We start from the raw sequence: 12,840 nt of genomic DNA, 5'->3' as shown, positions 1-12,840 counted from the left end.
GAACCCAACCCCCGGCATTATGGCTCTCGTCTCAACCGATACACACCTTGGAGACAGAGAGTCAGGGGAAGCTCAGTTCAAACTCATGGTAGGAACAATACGAGATATCAAAAAATTCAAAAAAAAAGTCAGAATGGCCCAAAAAGAACAGGATAAGGAATGGTACCGACTGAATATGGATTAGGTTGAGATTTTGGGTTGTGCCGTGACCCCTGTAAAGAGCCGCACCGAATCGGTACCAGCAAGCAGACTTTTACCAGGTTTGTTTGTGACAAAGGTGAACCAGTATTATCGAGAACAGAAAGAGGAGATTATCAGATTCAATGATGAGGTCCGATGTTCAACGGCGCATTCGTCTCGCAACGAGTCTGCAGGTTTCCGATCCACACAAGATAATGATCAGATGCAATGCCAGCAGCGATTGTCTGTCTCTCCTTGTACACTATGTACGTATCCAGTGGCACTGGAGAACCAAGAACTTGTTGCTGGAATGAGACCGATCGGGTCCAAATACCAATAGTGAGGACGCTCCCTGTTGATGTCTCAAATCTGGTACGTCGAATGAGAGAGGAGCGGCGAACTACAAGTCCCACATCGAAGTACTTTGGTACCACGTAAATCGTCGCTGAAATCTGAAGTGAAATCCACTCCCTCCATCCTCGAAAGGAGGGGTGGAGCGCTTAATCATTGATGGGCACAAGTGATATTAGTGCATTGCGTGCATGTACAGTACAGCACACTATCTCGAGCAAACGTACTGTACGTACCAACCCCTCAGACCCTGAGGGAAGCAGGTTGCTAACAAAGGCTTAATTAGCTAGCTTAGGGGTTATGGGGCTCTTGAACTGCACTCCAAGGGCTGTTTTAGTGCAAGCCACCGTGGCAATTCGATGTACATACGCGTTGTTGGAAAGAGGGAAACAAGAGACTCTAGGTAAGCAAATCAAAACAACCCAAAAAAAAAAATACAGAGTAGGGAGGGAAATACCTACTTCGTACATACGTACATAACTTGAATGGTGACCTGCAATACCACGTATGCTCCATAGACAAAAGCTGGGCTTGCTGGGATATGGCCAATCGCTATTACGTTCAGCCCAGCACATGAGAACAGGGATCGCCGCGGAGATCTGGTAAGGATCGGCACCGACGGCAAGGTGCGGTCAGGCTGCGCGTACCTCTTGGCAGACGTACTGTGTATCCACTGTCAGCAAGAGAAAAAGGCAAGGTTATCGACCGGCTAATCGGAATCAGGAAATTCGACGCGGAAACAACTCGTGGTACAATCGCGGCGAGGTCAGTTTAAAAAGAAAATAAAAGAAGAGAATAATAATAATAAAGGCTGGGACGACTCTCTTCCTCGGACGACGTGGAGCTGGGTGATCTCTTCGATAAAAAACTATCGCACATTTAGAAGTTCGGCCAGAATGTTGTTCACCATCAATCGACCGTGTAGGATATACTTCAGGAAGCAGGTTAGTTACATCTGGCACCTTAACCTACCTGGGGTGGGATTTGACGATCTTGGCGAACGACCGGCCGACTGCTACCTACCTTACTCATATACGGATAACAAAGAGGTACATAGGTGCAGGAGGTACGCAGTACGAGCAAGGGCGATAGCTTGTAGCTAATGGCTAGCGTACCACCTGGGCGCCGCCTACATGCTTCATACAACAGCCATTGATCGTCAGCCGTTCCGTCCGCCAAATCAAACCCGTAGTGCATACACTTGCCGATAAACTTATTGTAAAGCAAAGCAGCATAGCCCATGTAGATGTAGATAGCATATATCCATGCCTGCGGACTCGAGTAGTATCTTTTATTTATTTTTTTGAATTTGGATGTTTTGGGATTACCTATCACCAAAACCCAGGAATGTCTTCCGGAAAAAGGAACTGGAGAGGTGGGCTTGACGCGCGGACTGCCACAAGGATAGGCCTGTTTGGCAGCGAGCAGCGAACTTCGCTGAATGGGACTGCCACAAGGATAGGCCTGTTTGGCAGCGAGCAGCGAACTTCGCTGAATGGGACAGCCCTGGAAAGGAACATGCCTCTTGCCCACAGTGTGCGGGAAGGCGGGACCCATTCCCACCTACAGGTGCACCCCGCCCCACCCACTTGGATCTGATTCCTTGACCCAGTTCGGGCCAACTCTTGCTTCAACAAACTCCCTCCCTCGAGGCACCGGGAGAATACTCCACAGCGCCATGTCGTCAGGTCTTGCAGGGCTCTCCAGTCTCGCTTGCTTGCCCATTTTGCACACACCCCAAGTTTCCACCATTCGGCCGGGCCAAGCTTTACATCAGCGCTGGCCAAGCTGGAAAACTCGGATGCTGGCTCGTGTGGTCAATCAGAAGGCCCTACAGTGAGGAGCATCCATATTTTCATTTTTCATCTACTGTTTTAGTTGATTCATTTTTTGTTTATTTTTTCTTCTTTTTTCCCTTCTTCAAGTGAATTATTCCTTGATAGAGCAAAACTTCGACAGGTGATAGATCTACCACCAATACCATTCATTCCACATATTATGTCGTAATTACGATTCGCGCCTCCAACCTCGCCCGTAATTCTCGCACCGGCACGCACACCCATGCTGTCCCGCCATTGACCACCAGCAGGTTTACGCAGAACCTCACTTGCTGCCAATACACGCATGCCCAACCTATCTAACTTCTGGAGACCTGCATACCAAGACCACTCAGGCGGACACCCGAGATCCGAACTGTCTCTCACACCGTCCCCCCACCTCGAGCAACCCTCCCTACAGGCGCTTCAGCAAAGACAACATTGCTGGTGCTGTGCCTATACTCGGCCAGAGGCCTGTCTGCCTACACAACCACGCCCTTTGGCACTCCATTTCTTCAACGACATACGCCGCACTTGGTGCTCCTCCATCGGGTGCGACTGGGGCTGACCCTTACGACATTGACTTCCATCAGAAGTGCACCTCACATCCTGCACACACTAAAGCACGACGCTTCGACCAACAAAAAAAAAAAAAAAAACCGCCCCCGTGCGTGACGCGACGTACTGACGACCCTTGGCCCGACGCAACAACACAAGCTCCCGCTCCCCAAGACCCTTAATCACCTCGAAAAACCTTTCGAAGAATAATCTTGCGCCTCGTGCGCGACAGCGCATGCGCCAGCCACGCGTGGTAGCCTGTGGTTTTTGGCGCACTTCAACACAGTTTTCAGGGCTTTACTGCCATCAGCTGCGCCTGGCAGCTTTTTCTCAAGAATTGGGAGGGATCTTTTCGTCCAGTCTACAGTACCTCGACGTGCGCCATCTTGACTGACAGCGCATGGTCGAGGCAGCTTGATGCTGTGAAGAGAGGAAAACATTTTCAAATCCTATACGATATTGGCCTGTGCCCTTTCGCTCGAGCCGGTTCTCCCTGGTATACATTTCTGGAAATCTTCATCCTCAACTATTCGGGTCTAGTCAAAGACCGCAGCGGTATTTTTTTTTTTTTTTTTCGTTTTTAACGCCTAGTTTGGAAGGACCGACCGGTACATCATTGTGGCAAAGTTTTGCAGCTCGTGCATCGACTTCCCAGTCGATTGAAAGTACACTACAGCAAACTCAAACTTAGAAAAGCATGCCACCCGCACAAGAAAGCGACCTGGGGTCGCAGGGAGGGAACAACAACTCCAGTGACTTTGTATGTGATGGGCTCTAATATCCGATTCACTTGGAGGTCATGGTGCCTTGCATAATCTTTTTCGAAACTCTATTCAGGGTTATTTTATATGTATGACTAACGCAATTGCTACATTGTTTAGGTCCGAAAACTATATCGGTAAGTTCCTGCTCCCGCCTCATGTCAACATTCAAAGAAGATGGGGATAAAGGAGAATGGGGAAAAAAATACTAATGGTGCAATTCTTTAGTATGCTGGAAGATCCATCAGAATCGGATATTGTCTGCTGGAGTGACGACGGGACCAGCTTCATAGTGAAGGATGTAAGAATTAAGGAACTCCCACACCCACGGATCCCGCAAATTAATGCCAGGGCTCTGACTCGGAACTCGATCTAGAACGATCGCTTCACCAAAGAGATACTGCCACAACACTTCAAACATAGCAATTTCGCCAGCTTTGTGAGGCAACTTAACAAGTACGACTTCCACAAAGTACGAAACACGGACGACAACGCGCAATATGGCCCGAATGTAAGTTCCATGTCTGGTACAGCTGTAAACAGCATCTCGTCTTCATGATCTAACCAAGACCAACCTAGGCGTGGGAGTTTCGGCATACCGAGTTTGCGAGGGGCCAGAGTCACAATTTCGACATCATCAAAAGGAAAGCTCCGACAACTAGGAAACCAGCTCCTGCCGAGGCTGCCTTTGATACCAATCAGCATGTTGGCTTAATGAACGAGTCTCTTCATGCTGTCATCCAACAGATGCACGAGCTTCAAACTGCCAATCACAACCTGGCAATGGCCAATAGGATTCTGACAGACGAAGTTTCTGGTCATCAGAAATCACTAAAACTATTCACCCAGTACTTTCATGAGATTATGAACCACTTGGAGAACCAGGACGAGCGGAGGCGTAAAACCACGCAAGCAAATGGTGCTTCGGGATCGGCCCAGGGATTCACCGCCGGTGGTATGAGCTTACTTCCGGGAAGCGACGATGAACCAGCCCCCGAGCTACGGCGTGCCCGAGAAGTGTTAGAGAGCATAACCTCTAACATCGATGCATCTCGCAATTCGAATGCTCTTGAAAGGCTAGCACAGCAGCAGCACAACAACGTCGCCTCGCCACCAGACTCGACGACATCTTCCGCAGCCCTGCTCTCCCAACAACAAGCCTTCAACATGACGTTCACTGGGGTTGACATATTTGCGGACCAAAAACCAATGGTGTACCCCGTTGGACAGACCACAGGAATCGACCCTTTCCATGCCGATCATATCAACAATATTCCTTATTCACAACCTCCGGCTCTGGGAGCCATCGATGCTCCAGCCCAGGCGACACCGCCACCAGCGGGAGGGGTGACGGCCGCTGTATGGGAGACGAAACCGTGCATATTGCTGGTGGAGGACGACAAGGTCTGCCAGCGCATCGGATCCAAGTTCCTTACTCATTTTGGCTGCGATGTCGAGACTGCCGTAGGTTTTCTTTTCTGCCCAGTTTCGGAATTGGTAGCCGTTTGCTAATACTCTCTGTGAATGGGTCAGATGAATGGTTTTGATGCCGTCTCCAAATTTTCAAGTAACCCCAACAGGTATTCACTCATATTCATGGATATTATTATGCCCGAAATGGACGGTGTGTCGGCCACGAGCTCTATTCGTCAACGTGGCGCCGTTATCCCGATCATTGCCATGACCTCCAACATCCGTCAGGAGGATATAACGACCTATTTCGAATTCGGTAAGTGCTGATATTTTTTTTTTTTTTTTGGGCGTGTCTGAAATCACCAGAATATGGAGACTGACAAAGTCGATCAGGTATGAATGATGTTCTGGCAAAACCATTTACCAAGGAAGGAATGGTTAGGATCGTCAAGAAACACTTGAGCCACATGCTCAAGTTTTCGGCGCATTCGCACGAAGAGGACTCTGCTTTCGCGGGCGAGATGGCTGGACAGGCACCAAACACGGTATCCTCAACACCATTCACTCCGGCAGGCCCTCAAATGATGATGCCCCAGTCTGTGCAAATGCCACCGCAAATGGCGACTCCTCCAGCTCATGGCATGCAACAACATCTGGCAGCTCAACAGCAGCCCCATCATCAGATTAAGTTCGAAGGAACGAGCGGGGGGACGATACCGGCCACGCCAATAAAGTTTGAGAGTACACACTCCCCTGCGTCGGTAGGAACTGTCGGTTGGGGATCGCCAATGATGAACCACAGCGGTGCAGCTATGGACGGCAGCACTGGTTTCCTGGGGGCAGGAAATGGCGGCGGGGCCATGAACCTCGCGGCAAGCGGCACACAGCAAAGGTCGCCAGCATCATTCAACGGCATGATGACGATGCCTGGGCAAGCGGGTATGCCAGGAGGACCGGCGATGGCGGTGCCCGGGGGAAGCCATGCCGCGCTAGGTCCCAATTCCATGCATCGCCTTCCAGACCACATGGCCCCAAACAACATGCAGATGCGGCGCATGATGGATCACCAGGATGACCAAGCAAACAAACGTCAACGTGTACATGCCGGAGCCTCAACTGGCTACCACTAGACCCAGTTGCCAGCGAGTCGATGAGTCGATTTTGACATGCCACCGATTATTCTACCTCATTCATCATTAGGTCTTGTTGCCTACCGCCTCTCAAAAAGAGGTGATAGTCAAGGAATTCTTAAGGTGTAGACTTGAGCGCGGTTGTCGTCGACGGGGGTTCGTTGTTTTCGACCTTATATATGTTGTGGCTACCTAAAGATACCATTTTGCAGCGCCTTCTTTTTCTGCGAGCGTGTCAAGTATTGGGGATTATACCGTTGTCTTTATTTATTTATTGTTTTTTTTTTCTTGTTTGGGTTTCCACTGCCTTTCGTTTTTCGTTTGGGCTTGGCATGGCGTGAACACTTTTTGTGGCAAAAAGTCGCGGGAGTTTGGGGGCGTTTGGGTCGTCATCCATTATAACCTAACAGGAGTTGGTTCTTCTTGAATACCAGGGCTGGTGGAATTCCATGCCATTAACGGGTTGGCATAGGGACGTTGTTGATTTCTATATGGGTTGGGTTGGGTTCTCGGGCGCTTTTAGATCATCTCGCCACAATGGCAAGACTCGGTAGTCATGATCTATAAAGGCCGGTTCCATATTGATGACAAATCAAGGTTGTTATAACCCCTTGTTTTTGAGTGCGTGAAATCGAGATGGCGAGGAGGAAAAATCGAGGAAGCCATCATCGTGGACTGTGGTTCGGCTCTGGAATAAGTGTTTGGACTTTACGCAAGCATTCGGTGCATTGCGGCGTAAGGGTATAAGTTGAAAAATAAGGATAGAACGATCACGTCTGGTTATATGTACAGTGTAGTACCCAACAACAGTAACAGGGCTGAGAAACCATGATTGCCAAGTTCCGGTAGCTGAAAATTAACAAAAAAAAAAAAAAAAGAATCAAATGTGGCAGGTATATAAGCAAACAAAAGGAGCCTCCAGGGCAGGCGGCAGGCTGGGCCATTAAAGAGCAGAAAAGATCGGATGAGCTAGGGAAGGGTCCAGAGTCTAGAACCACGGCTGTAACCGGAGGTAGCGCGGAGTCGCATAACGTAGACGGGTCCAGGCCCTTTTTTTTTTCTTGTCTTGTACACTTTTTTTTTTACGGAGTTACCCCCGGATTTGGAGGGTACCTAGGTACCTCACCTGGTTGTCTATAGTACGTATGTATATTTTCGCCAATAGAGTAACCCGAGAGACCGGGAACAAGCCCAAAAAAACAAGTATAAAGCGTTGTAGTTCCTGGCAGGCAACTAAACTTATTGCGTGGAATGGGGGGGTCCGACTGCTATCCCACCGGGCGATGAAACGTACCGGGGCGCAAGCGTACGACGAGCAGGCAAGTGGGAGTGAACCAGGCCCTGTCCAGAACGGGATTTCAGTCTCCCGCAGGTTGAACCTGAGATAAGGAATAATAATCATGGTCTTGAATGGTAGTTAGTGAGTGCATAATGAAAGAAAACACTAAAAATGGAACGAAGTGCTTGGAGATACCGGGATTATTTCTAGTCTAGATCTAATGGGAAATAAATACACATATACCGCCAGCCGGTTTAAATAGGGCGGCGACCAATCAGTCATGGGGTACAATAAAAAGAATGAAAAAAAAAAAAGTTCGGTCGATTAGCTCCGGAGCTGACTTTCTCCTGTCGTGTCACAGCTTGATGCGGGCCGATGATGGGGTCTGGAACCCCCAAGGATAATAATGGAAGCTACGCAGTTGTTCTAACAAGATTTTTGTACCGGTAAGACTGGCGGCGGGCTGTATGGTGGGGGGTGCTTGGACACCTTTTGTCTAACCAAGCAAAGATAAAATAATAAAAAAAAACTTTGAGGCTTGCATGTAATTTTTTTTGTTCTCGGCCCTTCTTCTACTCTACGTACTCTATATGTGCATGACCGGGAATGGCAAGTTACGAAGGCGGGTTACTGAGTGGGTTTGCGAACCCAATGAGCCCGGTATTGATTCGGGGTTCTTTGCATACGTAGTATTTATGTGCAGTTATGTCACAATTTCAGGGTCTTTGTAGTTTTTTTTACATAAAGTAATCGTGGGCTGAACAACAAGCTCGTCCAGCGGGAGTCAAGCTTTTTATTTCAACACTAAGAAATTTGACGAATGTTTGATCTTTTATAAAGCTTAAAACACGGGCAGGCAAAAAGGCAATCCATTATATTAGCAGACAAGCCAGAACACGAGCACGTTATGTGGGTGGAGAAAATCTCAAGCGAGGAAGGGGGGAAAGAAGCTCCAGTTTCCCCGGATTCTCATCCACACTTTTTTTGTTTTTTTTTGTTTTTTTTTATCTTTCAGCTCAGGGTCGCTTCCCCCTGTCATTCGATTGCTGCCAGCCAAGCTCCTAAAGATTCTTTTTTTTTTTTTGTCTGCCTTCCTGTTCGTCATAGGCTGGTGCTAGTAAATTGCTGTCGGATGATGGTGGTATGAACAAACATCAAGATAACAAGGAAAAAAAAGGAAAAAAAACACCAACCAGGCTGAACGATAACTTGGGCACATTTGTTTCTGTGGTATTCAAACAAACCCCCCCTCACCGATTTTGTGTCGCTGCATCTCCGTGGCTGCAGTTGCACCAGACATGGCTATGCAGGACCCCCGGCGAGAATTAAGAGGTCTCGACTGGCCTGGAACGGGCGGAAAGGGGATGATCTGGTCACATGGGGCTGATTATCGAGTATTTCTTGACTTTTGACTACGTATGTTTATTGGGTCGCTCCAGGTCGTTAGAGGGTTGCCTCGCCAAGCCAACGTACGGAGTACTATGGTACATGAGCTGAATATGATCTCTGAGATCTGTGCTCCAGGAAACTCTACATACTGCGGCTGACGAATGAAGTACCCAAATGTACCTTTTGTAGAATAGATGATAGGTACCGTCTGTTTGTCGGGAGTAGAAAGAGTACCTGCTACACAAGGCCCAACTTGATATCCGTCTAATAATCCAATCAGCCACGAGGCGAGGACCAGACCCGCAAGCAGAATTCAGGCGTACACATTAGTTGCCATATTGTACAGTACTTCCACCCTCAATATTAGGAATGCTCAAAGGAACCAAGAAATGAAATGGTCATTTTCAAAATGGTGACAAAAAGTTTTATCTGTGCTACTGGTTCGGTATCCTTCTGAAGCTAGGCGCAAGAAAACAGATGCGTGATTATACATGCCAACAAAAAAAATTAAAATTACCTTATATTCTTTCAGCTGTTGATAGCTTGAACACCCGATGCCCAAGAGGAGTCGCGACGGCGCGTCGTTTTCGAGCTTGGAACATACGAGCTGGCGCGTTGAGGAATAGCTGACTTGTACCTCTTGTGGGGTGTTGGCCCCAGCTGCCGTCATGGCGTAAGGCAGAGGAGAGCTTCCATAGCAGTTCCGTCATGGCGTGGTGGGAGGGAGATGCGGGGCAAAGTCGCAAACCCGTTCCCCGTCCTGCTTGCAGTCAGTCACAAGCAAAAAGTCCTCTAGCCTGGTTGAGTCATCCCACCAAGCAATGGGCAAAAAATCAATTCGCGTCAACTAACAACCTCCCATATTCGAATCATTTCAATAAGCTGTCAATTGGTTTTATCCACAAACTGTCAAGTCCCTTGCCGCACGGAATTTTCAGTGCAGCGTACACCTGTGATTCCAGGTGGGGTTGAACTTACCTAGATAGTCACTGGCGTTCAGCTCGCTCGGGGAAGCAGTAATGTCGCAACATAAAGGCGGCAAGGCCGCAGCCAAGGGCAAAAAGTCGGGCGGAGGTGGCGCTGAGGAGAAGGCAGAGGACGTGCTCCAGGCCGTTGTAAGTCCTGGTGCTCTTTTGTGACTCGGATCTGGTTACCTGCCACGCCATGATGCGATACTGATGGAGGGCTTCTTTCGTGAATACTAGGTTCTCGCGGACTCGTTTCAAGACCGCTTTGCGCCCTTCACCCTCGAAAAGCCACGAGTATGCAAATATCCCAGTACTCCATGTCTTTTTCTTATTATGTTCGAGGCCATTGCCTGACCCTTATCCAAGTGTCTTCTCCCATTAGCGAACACGCCCCTGATAGAGTACACTCTCGAGTACCTGGCCATGAACGGTGTTCAGGAGGTCTTCATCTACTGCGGAAACCACACGGACCAGGTCGAGCAATATATACAAGACTCACCACGATGGAGTCCTGCCGGTCACATATCACCCTTCTCGCTCCTTGAGTTTGTGCGCGTCAACGATGCCTCTTCTCCTGGTGACTTCCTGCGCGACCTTGATAAGCGAGGTCTCATATCCGGCGACTTTATCCTCGTCCATGGCGACCTGGTTGCCAACATCCCCCTCGACAATGCCTTGACCGCCCACCGAAAGCGCAGAGAAGCCAATCGTGACGCCATCATGACCATGGTCTTGCGCGAGGGAGGACCAGGAGACCATCACACAAAATCACGGGGTACTACGCCCGTCTTCACAATCGAGGCGAAGGAGGGCCGATGTTTGCAGTTTGACGAGACGAACCCGTTACAGAGCAGCCACTACACCGTGCTCGACCCTGCCGTTTTCGAGCATGACGAAGTCGAGATGCGCACTGATCTGATCGATTGCGAGATCGACATTTGCACACCAGACGTGTTGGCCCTTTGGTCGGACAGCTTTGATTATGAGGCGCCTCGGAAACACTTCTTGCACGGCGTGTTGAAAGACTGGGAGCTCAACGGCAAGCTCATCTACACTAACATAGTCAACGATGGATACGCCGCTCGTGCGAGCAATTTGCAGCTATACGAATCCATCACACGTGATGTGATTAGCAGGTGGACATTCCCCATGGTTCCCGACAACAACCTCGTCCAAGGGCAGTCTTATGCTCTGCGCCGAAACTTTGTCTACTCCGAAAAGGGGGTCAAGTTCGAGGTCGGTAGCCACGTCGAGAAATCGGTTGTGGGAATGAAGACAACAGTAGGGACGGGAAGCACTATAATAAACTGCGTAATAGGCGAGAGGTGCCATATTGGAAACAATGTCCATATAAGCGACAGTTTCATATGGAGTGATGCCACTATTGAAGATGGAGCTAAGATAACGAGGTCAGTCGTGGCTAGCTCTGCGACTGTTGGGAAAGACTGCACAATACCACCAGGCTCGCTCATATCATTCGGCGTACAGTTAAGCGACGGAGTCTCACTTCCTGATGCAACCACATTATCACTCTTTACGCGGGATCGCCTTCTCGCAGAAACGGACACGAAACTCCTTGGATCATCAGGCAAGGGGGCGGTATACCAATACGAGGATGAGGACGAATATGACGAGTTTGACCCGGCCAACCTCCAAAGGACACTCATCTACTCCACAGCACATCTCAACATCTCAACCTCCACGATATCGTCATTCAACTCAGACCACTCGGATGATGAGAGTGACGACGACGGGCTTGGAGGCGGTGCAAGTGGCCACCTCGCTCCTGGGTCTGGCTCACGGGAGCGACACTCATCCATGATCTCGGATACATCGGCCGGCTCTGACAATGCCAGTACCTCTTTCCACAATGATGCCGTCACAAGTCTGGTGGACGCCCTCCGATCCGAAGATAACAAGGATATGGATGGTGCCAAGCTCGAGTTCATGGGCCTGCGACTCGCCACCGACGCCTCGGACGGTGCTGTACGCCGCGCTATCGCGACTGCCCTGGTCAGGGCCGCCGTGGAGCTGATGCAGCAGCCCGCTGGCGCCCTCGAGCCGTCCAAGGCAGCCGAGCGCGCCCTAACGGCCAAGAAGGGCACATCCAAGTTCGTCTCGGAGGTCGCCGTCGGTGGCGACGACACAGGCGACCAGGCAGCTTTTGTCCTCGCCCTGCAGAAGGCCGCCGCGGCCGCCAGGGGCATCGAGACGGGCCGCGCAGGCACGCTGCTAGCAGCGTTGTTACAGCACTTGTACAACCTGGACGTGCTCGAGGAGGAGGGCATCCTGGCCTGGTGGGAGGGGGCAGATGCCGCCCAGGGGGAGAAGATGGTCACTGTCAAGGAAAAATGCAAGGTTTTGATTGACTGGTTGCAGGAAGACGATGACAGCGATGATAGTGACGATGAGTAGAAAATGGAATAAGTGAACCGGTCAATGGCGTGCTGTTGTTGGGCGGCATAGGGCCATTCAGGTCATTGGGATAGCAAAAACAAGCACACTACCAACATTCGCACATTTGACCCCCCATGCTTATTTTGACTGTGAAAATGTGCTATTCTGTGTGCCTACTGTCAATCTTGACTGAGCTACCTAGACTAGTGTGTCTATACCCAAGGTATCTATCCAGTGCCGCATGTTCATCGACCATTGGCTGTTTCCGTAACCATATGAATGTAAAACATCTACCCCTGGATGTACTAACATGTGCATGAGATCATCAACTCAACCAACTGTTCAATCACTCACGGTTACGTTTGACGCGAGAGTGACTTTGATTCTTGAATTGAATAATCATCGTATCGTACTTGATTCTGTTTTGTTCATATAGTTTCGGGCCGATAATACATGGACATCATCCTTTAAACGCGCCTTGTAAATATAAACCCAACCATGACTCCCGGTGCGCCTGAGAAAAATCTATGAGATGATGATCGCGACTTGCCGCAGCAGGCGGCTGTCGGGGTTTTTTTTTCTGTTTGGAACAAAAGC

The 12,840-nt window shown here is 49.5% G+C and overlaps 3 protein-coding genes across 3 annotated transcripts; 2 read left to right on the top strand and 1 right to left on the bottom strand.

Annotated features, from left to right (window-relative positions):
• Positions 1-2,414: 2,414 nt before the first annotated feature.
• Positions 2,415-3,291, bottom strand: PgNI_00510 (uncharacterized protein; the record flags this gene model as incomplete). Its single annotated transcript, XM_031120590.1, has 3 exons — positions 2,415-2,763; positions 3,034-3,164; positions 3,277-3,291. 3 exons carry the CDS (start codon positions 3,289-3,291, stop codon positions 2,415-2,417), a joined length of 495 nt encoding a protein of 164 aa, XP_030987786.1.
• Positions 3,292-3,462: 171 nt separating this feature from the next.
• On the top strand, positions 3,463-6,558 carry PgNI_00509 (uncharacterized protein). The gene is made up of 7 exons (XM_031120589.1): positions 3,463-3,666; positions 3,788-3,804; positions 3,896-3,968; positions 4,044-4,178; positions 4,247-5,131; positions 5,201-5,396; positions 5,474-6,558. The coding sequence occupies exons 1-7, from the start codon at positions 3,604-3,606 to the stop codon at positions 6,208-6,210; spliced, it is 2,106 nt and encodes a 701-aa protein (XP_030986639.1). The 5' UTR covers positions 3,463-3,603; the 3' UTR covers positions 6,211-6,558.
• A 3,212-nt stretch (positions 6,559-9,770) lies between these two features.
• Positions 9,771-12,378, top strand: PgNI_00508 (uncharacterized protein). The gene is made up of 3 exons (XM_031120588.1): positions 9,771-9,993; positions 10,084-10,140; positions 10,213-12,378. The coding sequence occupies exons 1-3, from the start codon at positions 9,898-9,900 to the stop codon at positions 12,259-12,261; spliced, it is 2,202 nt and encodes a 733-aa protein (XP_030986396.1). The 5' UTR covers positions 9,771-9,897; the 3' UTR covers positions 12,262-12,378.
• Positions 12,379-12,840: the final 462 nt, after the last annotated feature.

The sequence above is a fragment of the Pyricularia grisea genome, assembly GCF_004355905.1.
Source record: "Pyricularia grisea strain NI907 chromosome Unknown Pyricularia_grisea_NI907_Scaffold_1, whole genome shotgun sequence".
NCBI lineage: Eukaryota > Fungi > Ascomycota > Sordariomycetes > Magnaporthales > Pyriculariaceae > Pyricularia > Pyricularia grisea.
The sequence above is the reverse complement of the archived record's forward strand: the minus strand, read 5'-3'. Positions and strand labels throughout refer to the sequence as shown.

Excerpts from the sequence above, each read along its gene's own strand:
- PgNI_00508 (XM_031120588.1), top strand. The coding sequence starts at position 9,898 with ATGTCGCAACATAAAGGCGGCAAGGCCGCAGCCAAGGGCAAAAAGTCG. Across the intron at positions 9,994-10,083 it reads AGGACGTGCTCCAGGCCGTT|GTTCTCGCGGACTCGTTTCA; the intron begins GTAAGTCCTGGT and ends CGTGAATACTAG. Across the intron at positions 10,141-10,212 it reads TCACCCTCGAAAAGCCACGA|TGTCTTCTCCCATTAGCGAA; the intron begins GTATGCAAATAT and ends CCCTTATCCAAG.
- PgNI_00509 (XM_031120589.1), top strand. The coding sequence starts at position 3,604 with ATGCCACCCGCACAAGAAAGCGACCTGGGGTCGCAGGGAGGGAACAAC. Across the intron at positions 5,132-5,200 it reads GCTGCGATGTCGAGACTGCC|ATGAATGGTTTTGATGCCGT; the intron begins GTAGGTTTTCTT and ends TGAATGGGTCAG. Across the intron at positions 5,397-5,473 it reads AACGACCTATTTCGAATTCG|GTATGAATGATGTTCTGGCA; the intron begins GTAAGTGCTGAT and ends AAAGTCGATCAG.